Source organism: Neophocaena asiaeorientalis, unplaced genomic scaffold (genome assembly GCF_003031525.2).
Source record: "Neophocaena asiaeorientalis asiaeorientalis breed wild unplaced genomic scaffold, Neophocaena_asiaeorientalis_V1.1 scaffold220, whole genome shotgun sequence".
Lineage (NCBI taxonomy): Eukaryota > Metazoa > Chordata > Mammalia > Artiodactyla > Phocoenidae > Neophocaena > Neophocaena asiaeorientalis.
In genome coordinates, this window is record NW_020174042.1 from 5,486,226 (window position 1) to 5,503,458 (window position 17,233).

Sequence of the window (17,233 nt, forward strand, 5' to 3'; positions counted from 1 at the left end):
TTTCATCTGCTAATCCTACAATTCCAATCCATCCCTCCCCACCCCCCTCCCCCTTGGTAACCACAAGTCTGTTCTCTATGTCTGTGAGTCTGTTTCTGTTTTGTGGATAAGTTCTTTTGTGTCATATTTTAGATTCCATATATAAGTGATATCATATGATATTTGTCTTCGACTTGCTTAGTATGATAATCTCTAGGTCCATCTATGTTGCTACAAATGGCATTATTTCATTCTTTTTTTATGGCTGAGTAATAGTCCATTGTGTGTATATACCACATCTCCTTTATCCATTCATCTGTCGATGGATATTTAGGTTGCTTCCATGTCTTGGCTATTGTAAACAGTGCTGCTATGAAACTTATCTTATGAAACTAGAAGAGGACTACCAACAGAGCCTGAGATGGCATTAATGAGGAAAAATAAGAAATTAATTAGTTAGAAAACATACAAAAAGGACAAAACTTTAAAAGCTGTTTTTTTGGGGAAAAACCTACAAACAGAAAAATTATATGAGTTAAACTTCTTACTAACCTGAAAAGGAAAAAAAATGTTCAAGATCAGAAAATCACAAAGGAGAAATAACACAGATATGAGTAAGATTTAAAAGAATCCTATGAGGGGAAAAAATACTTGTGTGTCTGAATGTTCCACAATACTTTTTATTAATGTGAAAGAAATAGCTCATTTGGAAGTTAAATAGAATACAAAGCAATATGTACAATGAGAATCCACTTTTAATAAACAAAACAAAATAAAAGCATATATATGCCTGAAAAATGAATGAACAGTATAAACAAAGGTCATCTTTCAGTCTCGGATTATGGGCGATTTTTATATGCTGGCTTACATGCATGAGTAATTTTTTATATTGGTTTTATAACAAGAAAAATACCCAATGGTTATGGTAGTAAAATTTTAAAAAACATTAAAGAATTTAGGTCACTGAACAGTAACTCTTTAGTGTAACATTTAAGGGAAGACAATTTTAAATTTCCCAATTTACTTTGCAGTTTCCACACCAACATGTTTTATTTTGTAGCAACATACTTGTTGCAATGTTTCATGTTACTCATATTGCTAGGACTATGGTAATACAGAAGAATAAAAACCATTTTGTCCTTCAATGAGATAAAGCCGTTAGGGACAGATACTTGGCTACTAATTTCTTTCTTCAAGAAAACTTTTATTATGAAAAAACTAAACATACACAAAAGTAGAGAGAACAGTATAATGAACTGTTATGTCCATCAATATCTTCCATAATTATCAACAAATCTTATTCCCTCTATCCATTTACCTCCAAACCCACTGGATGATTTTGAAGCAAATACAAGGCATCAAATATTTTCACTTATAAATATTTCAGTATGCATCTCTTAAAAATATTAAGACTGATGTTTTTAAAAGATTACTACAATACCATTATACTACCTAAATTTTTAAAAATGTAATATCAAATATCCAGTCAGTCATCAGATTTGCTCAATAGTCAAATTATTTACAATATTTCAATTAGCATCTAAAGTTTATCTAATTCGTACTTTTTCACTATTTCTTCTCTCATTTTCTCTTCTAATTCATTAATTTCATATTCTATCTGCAACTGGTTGATATGTCTTCTATGCTCATTTCCCATTTTGATAGAAGTTTAAGTTTCAATATTTATGCATTAGACAACTATTGATGGCCTTGTAAGTAATCTACCTATGTAGTTAATCTTTTTTTTTGTAAAAAATTGACTTGATAGGTCCCAGGAAACTGCTTGAAAATCATCCATAAAAAGGAATTTTGAAAAGATTTTCTTATAAAGAAAGCAGTGTTATAAGTTATGTATGCGTGTTGTTATTAAAGGGATAATTCGGCGTTAACATCTCTTTCAGATTCAGTGAACCACTCTCCTGGTTTTTCTCCTGCTTCAGCCTTTGTTCTCAGCGTCCTGGATCCTCTTCCTCTACTTGATCTCTAAATGTTGAGGTTCCTCAGACTCAATTTTAAGCCCACTTCCCTCTTAATAGCATCTTCTTATGTGATCTCAATAATTCCCATGTTCTAAATGACATCTTTATTAATAACTCTGACTAAAAAATATTTTCAAATAGCAAATAAAAAAATAAACCAAAACAAAAACTAAACAACCAAAAACAAAGTAAAAAGACAAATGACACATTGGTTTAAAAAATTTCAACTTAAATAAAAAGTGAATATATAGAGCATCTTAAAAGAAAAAGAAAATAATCAATCCCATAGACAAATGGGCTAGAGATGAGGACAGACAGATCACAGAGAAAGGTGCAAATTGTCCTTAAAAAGATAAAAAGATTTTCTACCTCACTCATGATAAGAGAATACAAATTAAAACTATACTGAGATAGCATTTTTATCACTTAGCAGTTTGGGAAAATTCCAAAAGTTTGGCCACATACTGTATTGATGAGGTTATGGAAAAGGGAACACTCTCATACGTTGCTAATTGTGGGGAGGGGACACTTAATGGGGGGAATTTGGCGATAGCAAAATTACATGTGCACGTATTCTTAGACCCCAAATGCTGCTTATGGGAATTTATCCCAAAGATACACTGGCAATATTATGAAAAGGCATACGTACACTGCTATTCATGGTAGCACTATTTATAATGGAAAAACCCTGCAAACAACCTAAATGTCCATCAACAGAGAACTGGTTGAATAAATTATGGTGTATTCACTCAGTGAAGTGGGGTGACTATCTTTTTAGATTGTCAATCCAGGACACAGCCACATAGGAAAAAAGATGTATAATAAATATACACATATGTCTTAAACATAAATTTATGAAAAATAGATATTTGAAATTGTATATTCTGTATTTAATTTTCTGTTACTTAAATGCTGTTTTTAAAACAAAACAATAGGACTGATTAACAGTGGTGATCAGTAGTAATTGGTAGTAGGAACAACTATTTAATGTGTGAGAAAAATATAACTAGAAACATCATACAGAGGATACTTATACATTATCCCTTAACACAGAAGTTTACTTTAACTTTTTTATAACTCTTTATTGGATTACTGTATCTTTCCCTTCTCAGGGAAAATGGTTTCTAAAGCAGAGAGATAATTAGAAGTTGTGAAAATAAATTTGAATTTCAAATAAATTATGGTTTTAGTAAAGAAATTAAGAAAATCCTGTTTCACTTGGCTACTCTGTTCTGATGATTTTTCTTTTTCTTTTCTTTCTAACTTTTATTTTTCAGTTATTTTGGATGCAGTCTTATTTCAAAAATTTGGTGTTTTGCTTTGTTTGTTTTTTTGTGTGCTGTATTGGTTTTGTCACAATCTACACATAATACTGAATAACTCAGATGCAGTCAGTTCATCCTTTTCTAGATTTCTTACGGCCCCTGAAAAGATCATCAAATGCTTTTGGAGAAACAATATAAATTTCTGTTTTACTGTCATTCTTTTCTATATTCTTATCTTCAGTGTATTTAGTGAGTACCTACTATAGGCCAACCACTGCTTTTTATGGTAGGGATACAACTTTGATCAAAATAGTTAAAGCTCCTGCCCTTAGGAAACATTATTCTATATGAGACATGAAGATGTATATTTTTCTGTTTTTAAAATCAACTTTACTGAGGTTTGATTTGCACACAGTAAAATCCACACGTTGTGTGTACTTCAATGAACTTTTACAAATGAATTCGGCCATATAACCACCACCATAATCAAGATACAGAACGTCTCCATCCCCTCAAATCACCTAGCCCTATTCCAATTAATCCTTCCTTGACACCCACCTCGTCTCCTGGCAGTCACTGTTCTGTTTTGTCATGAGAGATTAGTCTTTTTTAGAATTTCATATAAATGGAATCATAATCTTTTGCTCATACTCTGATTTCCTTTGCTCAGAATAATGTTTTATGAGATTCATATTTTTGCATGTCAAGAAGTCATCCCTGTTTGTCGAAAATTACTATTCATTATATGAATAATTACATATCATTGTATGGATATGCCACCAGATGATGAAGATTATGGTTGTTTCCAGTTTTTGATCATTAAAAATAAAGCTATAAAGAGGCAAAAACCAGAGCCGATCAGTGGAAAGTTAACTATGTGGAAACATCTGCTAAAACACGAGCTAATGTTGACAAGGTATTTTTTGATTTAATGAGGGAAATTCGAGCCAGAAAGATGGAAGACAGCAAAGAAAAGAATGGAAAAAAGAAAAGTTTAGCCAAGAGAATCAGAGAAAGACGTTGCATTTTATAATCAAAGCCCAAACTCCTTTCTTATCTTGACCATACTAATAAATATAATTTATAAGCTTTGCCATTGAAGGCTCAATTGACTGAAATTACTTTAACATTTTGGAGATCATGTATGTCTAAAAGCATGAATTGGAACTGCACTGAAAGTCAAATTCACTTAAAAAAGAAATTAATGTGGCTTCACCAAGAGAAAAAAAAAGCTTTTGTGTGTGCACATTTTCATTCCTAAGTAAATACCTAGGAGTGTGATTGCTGGATCATGTAAATGCATGATTAATTTTATAGTAAAAGACAAACTGTTTACCAAAGTGGTTGGACCATTTTGGATTCCCATCAGGAACATACGAGATGTCCAGCTGCTCCATGTTGTCAACATTTGATACCGTCTTTTAAATTCAGGCTATCTTAATGGCTATGTAGTGATAAGCATGCGTTTCGTTTCCTACCCATACTAGTCTACTTATGTAACCCCACTTTAAAACTGATCATTAATTTCAGGAAAAATCTAAACCATGTAAAGGGTCTAAAAGAAAATAACTGGCTTGATTCTGCTTATATTTTGTTTCAATTTTTCCGCATGAAATCCCCAGTCTCTCTAGGAAACATAAAACCGGTGTCAGGCAGCACCAGCTCGATGGAGCTCTCGTAACTGGGCTCTTCATGCAAGGCCCCAACAACTAACCCCTGCGCGTACTTCCATCGCTTCCTCGCGCCTTCCCGGCACCTTTCTAAGAATTTCCCAGAGAACCGCGCGACGCGAAGCGGGACGGGCTCTGGGCCCTCAGGCTCCGCCCCTTACCGGCACTCACCCACTACCCAGGACAAGGCCGCAGGCTGGAGAAGGAAGGTAGCTTCCGGTCTCGCGATTGGCTCTAATCCCGCGAGAAGAGAAGATAGCCGCCCCGACCTAAGGCTGTTGGTAGCGAGGAAGGGGGTGTGGCCGGGGAGCGCGAAGTCCCAAGGCGTGAGGGAGAGGAGGCGGGGTCGCGCGCACCGGGCGTACGCATGCGCGCACGCGGCCGGTCGGGCTGGGCTGAGAGGGGAGGGGTTGGCTGCGGCGGCCCAGGCGGCGTCGTTATTTCCGCGAGCTGGGCGGTGCGTGGCAGCGCGGGTGGCCACGGGAGAAGTAGATAGGGACCGCTGTTCGGAGCCATTGAGACTTCTTCCCTCCCGTGTCAGAGAGCCGCAGCACCCCGCGCGCGTGGCGGACCCTGGGGACGCCAGGTCACCCTGCGGCCCCTGCCCTCCCGCCGCGCTTCAGGTAGGAGCTGCGGGCTTCCCCGTGCCCACTGCCCGCCGGGGCCCTGGCCTTACTCGGTGTTATCGGGGCGACGACCTGGCACCGGGCGTGCCAGTTCTCCCGCGCGACGACAGCCCTGTCCTTGCCTCCGTGCCCGTGGGGCTGGGGCCGGGCCGGGCTGACCCGGGTGGGGCGGTCCCCTCCTCAGGTGCGCCCCCGCCCTGGGCCCGGCGACTGGGGCCCGGCGGTGCGCTCCCTCACGCTATGCCCCCCGGACAGGCTGTGTAGGGGTCCGGCCGGGCCGGGAGAGGTTGGCTCGGCGAGCTCCGGGCAGGTGAAGGACCACCTTGACTTGTGTAGTTGCTGGGGTCTTGGGCTTCGAGAGGGGACCCTGAAGAGTGCCTTGGTTATTTGTGGCCAGTGTTGAAAGTAGGAAGCTCTGGAGTTGGTTCTCTTTGGGCCAGCTGTGGGATGGTTTGTGATTTTTTCTTCCTAAATAGGCAAAGCAGCAGCAGTGTTAATTGACGTGGGATTTAATTGCAGTAAGGTAGGTTTTTACAGTGCGGTCCTCAAACTCAGAAGAGCTGTGCTTAAAGAGTTTAGTAAGACTTTCATCCAATACTTAAACGCACATGGTTTGCAAATACTCTTGCCCTGAAAGCTACATTCTCTCTTTTACACCAATATTAATTTTATAGGAATAATGGTTATGAAAGCTTCTGTAGACGATGATGATTCAGGATGGGAGCTCAGTATACCGGAAAAGATGGAAAAAAGCAACACAAACTGGGTGGACATAACTCAAGATTTTGAAGAAGCTTGTCGAGGTGAGTTTGAATTTTTGAATTAGAAGTTCAAAATTTTGGAAATGGTGCAATAAAAATGTGGATTGTGATTTCTAAACTATCTCAATAAATGGAAAAAATCAACATGTGTGGTTTATCGAGTTTGTTAACCACACTTATTCATTCTCTATCCTCTGATTTTAACTTTCATTTAAAGCCAGTTTATGTAGGTTATAGCATTAAATACAGATGTTCAGGCAGTTTCTTGGGTTAAAATTTTCTAACTTTTAAATAACAGGTTAGAGAGCACATAGCAGTCATTTCAAACTGTGGAAATACGAATTCTGTTGCCCTAAAGACGGGAGTATTATTGTATATTTGAGGTTTGAAAATAATCGGATCATGTCATTCCCTGCTTAAGATCCTCCAGTGGCTTCCTGTTACATGTAGAATAAAATTCAAACTTCTTCCCTTTGGCCTATGTGATCTAGTGTCTGCCTCAGACTTTTTTTGTACCACTGCTTCACTAGACTCATTATGTTCGGTCATGAGATCCTTATCTCATTAAACACACTAAGGTTGTGTCCCCAGGTCTTTACATAGCTGGCTCCTTCCTGACCACTTAAATGTTACCGTTCCAGGGACTTCTCTGGTGGTCCAGCGGTTAAGACTCCGTGCTCCCAATGCAGGGGGCCCAGGTTCCATCCCTAGTGAGGGAACTAGATCCCGCATGCCGCAACTAAGACCTGGTACAGCCAAATAAATCAATAAATATTTTTAAAAAAAATGTTACCGTCCCAGTGAGGTCTCAACAGCCAATCTAAACAGATTTATCCCCTCATTCTCTTCTGTACAGCTCCACCTCAGTTGAATCACCCTGCTTTATTTTCTTCATAGCACTTATCTACTGTGAGAAACCATCATTTTCAATTATCTTTTATTGTTAGCCTCACCCACTGAAATATAAGCTCTGTGAGTGCAGAAATCCTGTCGATAACGCAAAACGGGAGAGGCCACGGTGGTGGGAGGCCCACATACCACAAAAAAAAAAAAAAAAAGTTTGTTATTCATAGGCCACCCAATTTATGGTATTTTAGTTATAGCTGCCTGAGTGGACTAAGATTCTCAATTTAATTTTTCTTTTCTGCTGTAATGTGTTTTTTGTTTTTTGTTTTTTTTTTTTGCGGTATGCGGGCCTCTCACTGTTGTGGCCTCTCCCGTTGCGGAGCACAGGCTCCAGACGCACAGGCTCAGCGGCCATGGCTCACGGGCCCAGCCGCTCCGCAGCATGTGGGATCCTCCCGGACCGGGGCACGAACCCGTGTCCCCTGCATCGGCAGGCGGACTCTCAACCACTGTGCCACCAGGGAAGCCCCTGCTGTAATGTTTTTAATTTCTAAGATTTTTTCCCTCTGAATGTTTCTTTTTTTTAATAAAAGTAGAGTGTTTTTGTTTCAGGGTTGCACTATTTTTTCTAAGAATAATAATAGTTCTTTTGAAATTTTGTTTCCCAACTTAGCGTCTTTCCTCCAACTTGCCTTTTTTAGTTTGTTTTCTTTGGTTTCTATCTTTCGTGTTAGGGGATTACTTCAGATATCTAAGAATCCTTTGTTGCCTGTTGAAGGTGGGGGGAGGCTGCCAAAAAGCCAGCTGGAAGCTTGGAATTTTTGAGCAGGACTCCTCTGCTATGAACGCCAGTATCAGGTGATCTGACTTGGCTTTTGTGTTGGAGAGCCTCTGGTGTCAGTTATTTAGCTCCTTCCTCTTGGAAAGATTATATTCTGTAGAGAAAAATTTATCTAATCTCCTGCTTGAGGTTGAAGATTTGACTGTTTGCCTGTGATTTAACAGTTAAGTGGGGGAAGAGGTCTGGAATTTTTACATATTCACTTAATGCCCCCTCTTTCCAGTACTGAATCCTACCCTTCAAATAACCTTCTGTCCCTGGAGATTTTTTGGTTTGCCCTTTTCAAAGAAAGCCTTCAGTATTATCCAGGGTGAGGGAGGGGTAGTTATCTTGTTCTGTAAATTAGGGCAGGGCTCTGGGCTGTCTAATGGCTCAGTTCTCTATATTTTAGCCCATCTTTATATCCTCACTTTCAGAGGTAAGTGGTAAATCGGGTTGGTTTTGGCTTTCTCCACTGCTGGTTTTATTTTTCTTGGGTTTGCTAGGAAACGTCTTTCTGTTTCCAAGTTTCCCTAATTTTGTTGTATTATTTCTGCACCAATTTTTCCTCTTCCTTTAGGTTCATAGCTTTCTTTAAAAAAAAAAAAATTTTTTTTTTCCTTTAATTGTTTAAATGAGATTTCAGGAGGGAGTTAAAGGTTGTTGCATGTGTTCAGTTGGCCACCTTTACCCAGGGGTAAACTTTAATTCATCTGTTTAATTATCACTGTACAACGGTACTGGATTCCAGCTATATTATAGATTCAGTAGGGTCTTCATAGCGACCCTAGCAGTGAACTTAACCATGATTTACAATGTTATGTGTAGAAATATATTCAAAGATCTGTAACACCAGTTTTCAAATTATCTTCTCATTTATAAGAGGGTAAAATGTATTTGCGTTGTCAAATAGTTACATGTTTTTCTCATCCCGTTAGATTACTTTTCTTCAGGGGAATGATCGTATGCTTCAAGTGCTTAGCACTGCTGCAAACCCAAACTCCAGCTACAAGTTATAGTTCATTGTTCATTTCCAAGGCAAAAGGGAGGATGTCCTAAGGAACTTTAACAGAATCATCTAGTACAGGCCTTCATTTTACAGATGATAAAATCTGGGCCCAGAGTGATCGACTTGCTTCTAGGTCTGTGGAGTGTTAAGTGAAGCTATTTGATACCCAAATCTACCCTAAGTATATGGTAAATTATTACAGCAGTTCTCAACTTTTTGGTATTAGAACCCCATTATACTCTTAAAAATACCCTCTTATGCTTTTAAAAAGTATTGTTTATGTGTATTATATGTATATTGATGTTTACGGTATTAGAATTTAAAACAAATTTTAAAAATACTTGTTCATTTGAAAATGGTAATAAACCCATTGCATGTCAACATAACATTTTTAAAATGAAAAATGTATTTTCCAAAACAAAGAACAACTTTGAAGAGTGGCATTGTTTTATACTTTTGAAAATCTCTTTGATGTCGGCATAATAGAGGACACCTGAATTCCCTATCTGCTTCTGTGTTCAGTCTGTTGCCACATGTCGTTTTGGTAGAAGTATAGGAAGTATATCAGGCCTCACCAAATGTGTAGTTAAAAGATGGTGGAACCTTTTCAGGTAATTGTGGATATTCTTTGCTACTATACCAAAACTTGGCAGGTGGTAATTTCTTAAAGATTAAGATTGCAGTGTGGAATCTGAAAGCATATCAGTGGACCTTTCATGCTGTGTTACATAAAGTATATTGGTCTGTCTAGAACATTGAAGGGATCTTTTATCCATGCCTAATTTTGTAACATGCATTGCTATTTGCAAAATATTGGTTTAGTGAGTTAAGCACATTTTCCAAGTGTTGACACACTTCATTATTCAGTATTAAAAAGCACATTTGTTAATATCACCACAGTATCCTCAGGAAAGCCTTTTTAAGTATTGGGACACTGTCAAGTTCACAGTGGCAGCTAACATGCTTTCCAAAATTCCGATTTTTCCTTGAAAGCTCAAATTTTATCACTGGCAATAAACCTTGTCAGTTATTTTCCTAAAGTGACAAACTCATTTATTTTCAAGAAAATGCCATATTGTCAAGTCTGAATAACTATAATTTGTCACTGTTCTTTCAAGTAAAAGTGGCGTTTCATGATAGTTGTGCAAGAGCTTTTCCTTGAGACGGTCTCTTACTTTGGTAAGCAGAGGAAGTGTTTATGTACACTTCCATTTGTCAAATAGAATATTAAAAAGATGTATTCAAAGATTGAAATTTAATTAGGTATATCAGGACCAGCCCTAGGATGAAGTGAGTGAGGCAATTAGGGTACAAAATTTAAGAAGGCACTACTTGAAAGTGCCTTCTTAAATTTTGCAACCTACATGCCTTACTTGCACTCTGGTCCTGGCCCTGAGATTAATAATTTTTACTGTTGCATCAAGGACTTCTTAAGTGAAAGTGCATGGAAGTGAAGAATACACTGTTTAGCTTGGGGCCACTGTCTTGATTTGTGCTGAAGATGGAGTTTTGCCCTTTTCCTCTTTACACCATTGCTTTTGCATCATCATTGTAAATGTCAACACAATGAAAAAAAGTTTAGTATTATTTACAAAATGTATTAGTATTATTTTAGTATTATAACAAAATGACTTTAACATCACAGGCTCCTGGGTTCTCAAACCATCTTTGAGAACCACTGTATGTTCTATTATGCTTCATTACAGTATTTTGATAAATGCTTCTCATTGATTTATCTGTTTTGGTACATGGAACTTTAAAAAATGAATGTCATTTAACTTATTAGCTAGGGAGATTAGTAATATTCTGAGAACTGCTTCTTTATATCTTCCACAGGAGTTGACCATCAACATTTAAGCTACTTTACTTGCACATTGAAATCATCTGGAGTACTTTAAAACCACTCTGGGTCCCACTCCTAGAATTTGATTGGTTTGGGGTGCTGATTGGACATTGGGGTTTTCAAAAGCTCCCCAATTGATACTGATACGCAGCCAAGGTTGAGAACTGCTGCTTTATGGAGGATTAACACTCTTTTGATCAGCTGTTTATGCAAGTGTTTTCTACATTATTTAAATAAAATGTAATAAAAAAATAGTTTCAACACTGTTCCTGGGACAAAAGGAGATTAGATTATGATGCCAAGTAGTTTAAAAACAACTTGAGAGGGCTTCCCTGGTGGCGCAGTGGTTGAGAGTCCACCTGCTGATGCAGGGGACACGGGTTCGTGCCCCGGTCCGGGAAGATCCCACATGCCGCGCAGAGGCTGGGCCTGTGAGCCACGGCCGCAGAGCCTGCGCATCCGGAGCCTGTGCTCTGCAATGGGAGAGGCCACAACAGTGAGAGGCCCGCGTACCACAAAAAAAAAAAAAAAAAAAAAAAAAAACTTGAGAAATAGCATACAGTTCTGTGAAAAAGTTTACTTAGGGAGAAATGTATTAGTGGTTTTTTAAAAATGGGCCTGATAATTCTGGTTGTATTATTGTAGCCTGTGATGGGTCACTTGTTAATTCTCAGAAGTTCAATTTATAGTTAGTGTTTAAATATTCACTGTGTAGAAGACATGATATTAGTAATTGAGTAGAAATAATATGACCATTTCTTAGAAAATGAAGTTTAAAGGACTGCAAGCACATTTTTCAGGTGCTAATATTTTGTTTCATTTTTTTCTTAGAATTAACAGTTAAATATAAATATGGTATTATTCAAAAGATTTTTCTCTTTGTTTCTTTTAGAATTAAAGTTGGGAGAACTGCTTCATGATAAGCTGTAAGTATTTGTGTCCTTTGAAATAGTGCAGTGTAAGATTGCCATCTGTTTTGTCTCCTGTGCAGTAGTATTCCTTGAGGTCTGCGTAATTTTACATTTCAAAGCTGTAAGAATAACACTGACTATATATTTTTAACCTTGGTCAGCTGTTTTGGGGCAGCTGACCTTAGTCGTGATAGGAAGTGGTTGTACCTAGTGAAACTGTGACTTATGGTCATTCCTTGAAGGTAGGTATACAGGATGTGGAATTTCTTGAGAAAAGGTATTGGTTGCATGTTGTATGTGATATGCTGGTTGATGACCAGAGGTAGGTGATTAAATGCCTAGATGAAAGTAGATTGAGAATCCTTAGAAAGGTAAATGAAAGGAAATTCTTGATTATATTTATATTCCCATAGATAGCCTCAGTTCCTATACTGCTGTGGCCAGACTCAATTTTCAAGGTTGGGAGTATGAAATTTTAAATTAGTAAGTAGACAAGATTGGACGTTTGTTAGGGGAAGTAGAAACTTGAAATTTAGTTCTTCTCAGACTTGAGTGACATCAGAATCATCAGAAGGGGTTTAAAATACAGATTTCTGGAACCCACCCCCAGAGTTCCTTATTTAGTAGGTCTAGTGTGGGGTCACAGAAGTTGAATTTCTCAAGTTCTCAGGTGAGATTGATGCTGCTGATCTAGGGACCACACTTTGAGAACCACTGTAGGTCATCATTTTGATGTCACAGGCAATGATAGGAAGGGTATAATGAAATCAAACCATAAGCTAATGCAGGAAAGAATGTGGCTCCTGACTATGGAATAACATTTGAGAGAGGGCCGCTAGAGGGACATAGCCCTCTTCATTTCCCCAAGGTTTTAGACACTGAGTCCAGGGATCATGATTGCCAGCAGCCTACACTGGCCATCTATTAAATTTGTATCCTTTTAATCCATATCTTCTTTAACTGTCATTTTTTTTCCCCCTAGCATGTACGATGTTCTAGCCTTCTGTGTCATTTACTTATCTTTATTGTTTGTTTCCTTCCACTAGAACGTAAGCCCCATGAGACAGGCAAATTTGTTTTGCTCACTCATGTATCTCAAGTGCCTAGAACAGTGCCTAGCACATAAGCAGGCACTCAGTATTTGTTGAATGCATGGAATAGCTAACTTACTGCTACTCTGGTTCCTATAGCAATTTTACTAGTGAAGCAAATACCTTATTTTTTTTTAAATTTTTTTATTGGAGTATAACTGCTTTACATTGTTGTGTTAGTTTCTGCTGTACAGTGAAGTACAATGTATCAGCTATATGTATACTTATATCCCCTCCCTCTTGAGCCTCTCTCCCACCCCCCACCCCACCTTTCCAGGTCATCACAGAGTACCGAGCTGAGCTTCCTGTGCTTTATAGCATGTTCCTGCTAGCTATTTTATGCATGGTAGTGTATATACGTCAATCCTAATCTCCCAGTTTGTCCCACCCTTCTCTTCCCTGCCGCCTGTGTCCACGTGTCCATTCTGTACATATGTGTCTCTGTTCCTGCCTTGCAAATAGGTTCACCTGTACCATTTTTCTAGATTCCACATATATGCATTAATATACGGTATTTGTTTTTCTCTTTCTGCCTTACTTCACTCTGTATGACAGACTCTAGGTCCATCCACATCTCTACAAATGACCCAATTTCGTTCCTTTTTATGACTGAGTAATATTCCATTGTATATATGTACCACATCTTCTTTATCCATTCATCTGTTGTTGGACATTTAGGTTGTTTCCACATCCTGGCTATTGTAAATACTGCTGCAGTGAACATTGGGGTACATGTGTCCTTTTGAATGGTTTTCTCAGGGTATATGCCGAGTAGTGGGATTGCTGGGTCATATGGTAGACTTTATTGATCTAGGGTTTTAATTGTGCCATTAACAACTTTTCTTTAGTTGTTTTCATATAAGTAATAAACGGATACTTTGTTTTTAACAAATTTAAACATTAGGGATGAAGCAGAACTTCTCATGACACCATCTCTGCAACACAATCTCTGTTCTTTGCTTGGAGATAGTCATTGTTATAAGTCATCAGATTGTTACATGTCCTTGACCTATAAAAATATATATTCTTATATACGTGAATGAAATCTGTAAAACTAGTTAACTGTAAGTGGGGATATATAGTACAGTATTCAGCTTTGCCATTCTTTATGTAAGGGACTTGAGCATCTGTGGAGGCTCCTGGAGCTAACCCCCTGTGGATAGCGAGGGTTGACTGTGTGTATTCTGTAAATTCCCCACCCCCCACTTTCAGTATATCTTGGAGATCTTTCCATGTTAACTCAACCTTGTTCATTTTAACTGCTGCTTTTTATTTTATAAAATGACTGTACCATAATTTGTTCTATGGTATCCCTATTGATGGACATTCAGATGGCAACATATTTTGGTAACGTGGGAAAATTGAAAACATTTAATTTATACAAGCCTCTTTATACATATACATGTGCAAATGAATTTTAGAAGCCTAGAAATCAAATGATTGGATTTTAATGGATTCAGCCAAATTTTTTCCCTCACAAGGGTCTTTATCAGTTTACACTAACACCAACAGCATATGAGAGTACAAATTAAAAAAAAAGGGCTTCCCTGGTGGTGCAGTGGTTGAGAGTCCGCCTGCCGATGCAGGGGACACGGGTTCGTGCCCTGGTCCGGGAAGATCCTACATGCCGCGGAGCGGCTAGGCCCGTGAGCCATGGCCGCTGAGCCTGCGCGTCGGGAGAGGCCACAACAGTGAGAGGCCCGCGTACCGCAAAAAACAAGAAAAACAAAACCAAACCAAAACAAAAGTTTCCTTACTCCCCCCAACCCCTGCCAAAAACCAGCATCATTTTGTTTTGCATTACTTGATTACATTAGAATTTGAATAGCTTTTTACTTTTTTATTAATAGTTTATATTTTCTCTTCTGTTAATTATCCATTCATGTCCTTTGCCTACTTTTCTTTGGATTATTTGCCTTTTCCTATTTGTATGAGTTAGTTATATATTCTGGATATTAACTTTTCAAAATTACCTATATTAAAAATATTTCCCCTAGATAATTGTCAGTGTTTTAACTGACTGGTTTATTGCTACATATAAATTTTTAATATTTTACACAGTTGGAGTTATCGACTTTTTTGTTTGTGGCTTTGTAAATTATTAAAAGAGTTTGTTTGCTTATTTTAGGTTTAGAACTTAGATCTGCCTGGGGTTTGTTTTATTAAATTGCGTAAATCAAAGATTTCACTTTTTCAGGATGGTTAGCCATTTGTCTTAATAGTATTTATTGACTAATACACGGTTTTTCCACTAATTTGAAATTCCACCTTTATCTTATGTACTTCCTACAAAAACATGGCTTTGGATTGTTTTTTCTTCATCTGTGTGTGCTAGAATGCTTTTAATTATTACAGGTTTATAGTATCTTTGATATTTGGTGAATCCCTGTTCTTTTATTGAAAAGGTTCTTTTCCATTTTTGCATATTTTCTCTTTCGGCTTGACAAGCTCATTGAAAAATACCATATGGGTTTTGATTCACAACATTGCATCAGATTTATAGATGAGAGTTTTCTTCAGCATGCTCATATTGTCAGAGTATCTTAAATTGAAGCATTAAGAGGTTTGATGGATTTCAGGGAGTGTCTCCTTAAAGCTCTTCTTTTTTTTTTTTAATTGAATTATAGTTGATTTACAATGTCGTGTTAATTTCTGCTGTACAGCAAAATGATTGTTATACATATGTATATATATTTTTTATGTCTCCTTTTCCATTATGTTCATCATAGGACATCGAATATAGTTCTCTGTGCTATACAGTAGGACCTTGTTGTTTATTCTCTATATAATAGTTTACATCTGCTAACCCCAACCTCCCACTGCATCCTTCCCCCAACCCCCTCCCCCTTGACAACCACAAGTGTGTTCTCTATGTCCATGAGTCTGTTTCTGTTTCGTAGATAGGTTGATTTGTGTCATATTTTAGATTCCACATATAAGTGATACCATACGGTTTTTGTCTTTTTCTGTCTGACTTCACTTAGTATAGTAATGTCTAGGTCCATCCATGTTGCTGCAAATGGCATTATTTCATTCTTTTTTTATGGATGAGTAGTATTCCATTTTATTTATGTACCACACCTTCTTTACCCATTCATCTGTCAGTGGACTTTTAGGCTGTTTCCGTGTCTTGGCTGTTGTGTAATAGTGCTGCTGTGAACATAGGGGTACGTGTATCTTTTTGAATTAAAGTTTTGTCTGTATATGCCCAGGAGTGGGATTGTTGGATCATGTGGTAATTCTATTTTTAGTTTTCTCAGGAACCTCCATACTCTTTTCCATAGTGGCTGTACCAACTTACATTCCCACCAACAGTGCAAGAGGGTTCCGTTCTCTCCACATTGTCTCTGGCATTTGTTATTTGTAGAGTTTTTAATGATGGGCATTCTGAGCAGTGTGAGGTGGTACCTCATTGTGGTTTTGATTTGCATTTCTTTAATAATTAGAGATGTTGAGCATCTTTTCATGTGCCTGCTGGCCATTTGTATTTCTTCTTTGGAGAAACGTCTGTGTAGGTCTTCTGCCCATTTTTCAATTGGGTTGTTTTTTGTTGCTTTTGTTGAGTTGTATGAGCTGTTTATGTATTTTGGAAATTAAGCCCTTGTTGGTTGCATCATTTACAAATATTTTCTCCCATTCTGTAGGTTGTCTTTTCATTTTGTTTATGGTTTCTTTTGCTGTGCAAAAGCTTCTAAGTTTGATTAGGTCCGATTTGTTTATTTTTCTTGATGTCTTACTGCTGCTGCTTTTCTGAGAGAAATGATTTAATGTAACAAGGTAGATGCCTTTTTTTTCCTGGTAATCTAATGGCTTAGACTAAGCAAAATAGGAAGTCAGTAGCTTGATGGACAGTCACTTTCTTTTAGGCTTTTCTTTTCTCATATCTCAAAGATATACTAACTAATCAGTCCACACTACATCACAACTATCTGCTTCTGTGGCTAATAAGCCACAAACACCAGACCATCAGAATTTCTGGATTTTATTTTTTTCTTATGTAATCGCCAAAACTTTGGGCATTATAGATGGTAACATGCCAGGTTTTTAGACTTTCAAGATGTAAAGAAAATGAAAAAAATCTAAAAGTTACATTTGATAATGATTATTCCAAACATAACTTTCTAAGTGTTAAATAGTTAGAGAAAATTATTTAAAGAAGGCAAAATGAAATCCATTGTAGATCAGTTGATCTCTTTTTTTTCAAAAACTTCTAACTTTTTGAAGGAAGAACTAAAACAACTTTGGTTTTAATTCTTTTCTTGCCTCATAGTACATGTAAAATAATTTGAGTGACAAGTACATGGAAGAATTTTTATGTTAAAGGAAGATTATCTAATTGAAGTAGAAGTGATAGCAAGTTGGAAAGACCAAATACAGAAAATAGGGTAGTTATTTAAAGTACTGTAATAACTTTTGTACCATTGTAGGAATCT

At 37.6% G+C, this 17,233-nt stretch overlaps 1 protein-coding gene across 2 annotated transcripts in view; it reads left to right on the plus strand.

The window, feature by feature from the left end:
• Window positions 1-5,296: 5,296 nt before the first annotated feature.
• The window catches only part of NAA35 (N-alpha-acetyltransferase 35, NatC auxiliary subunit), an 88,196-nt gene continuing 76,259 nt past the window's right edge, over window positions 5,297-17,233 (plus strand). For both annotated transcript variants that reach the window (XM_024753810.1, XM_024753811.1), the window contains exons 1-3: window positions 5,297-5,516; window positions 6,194-6,322; window positions 11,691-11,724. In XM_024753810.1, the coding sequence (XP_024609578.1) occupies window positions 6,199-6,322; window positions 11,691-11,724 (158 nt within the window). In that variant the 5' untranslated portion in view covers window positions 5,297-5,516; window positions 6,194-6,198. The remainder of the gene's footprint in view (window positions 5,517-6,193; window positions 6,323-11,690; window positions 11,725-17,233) is intronic.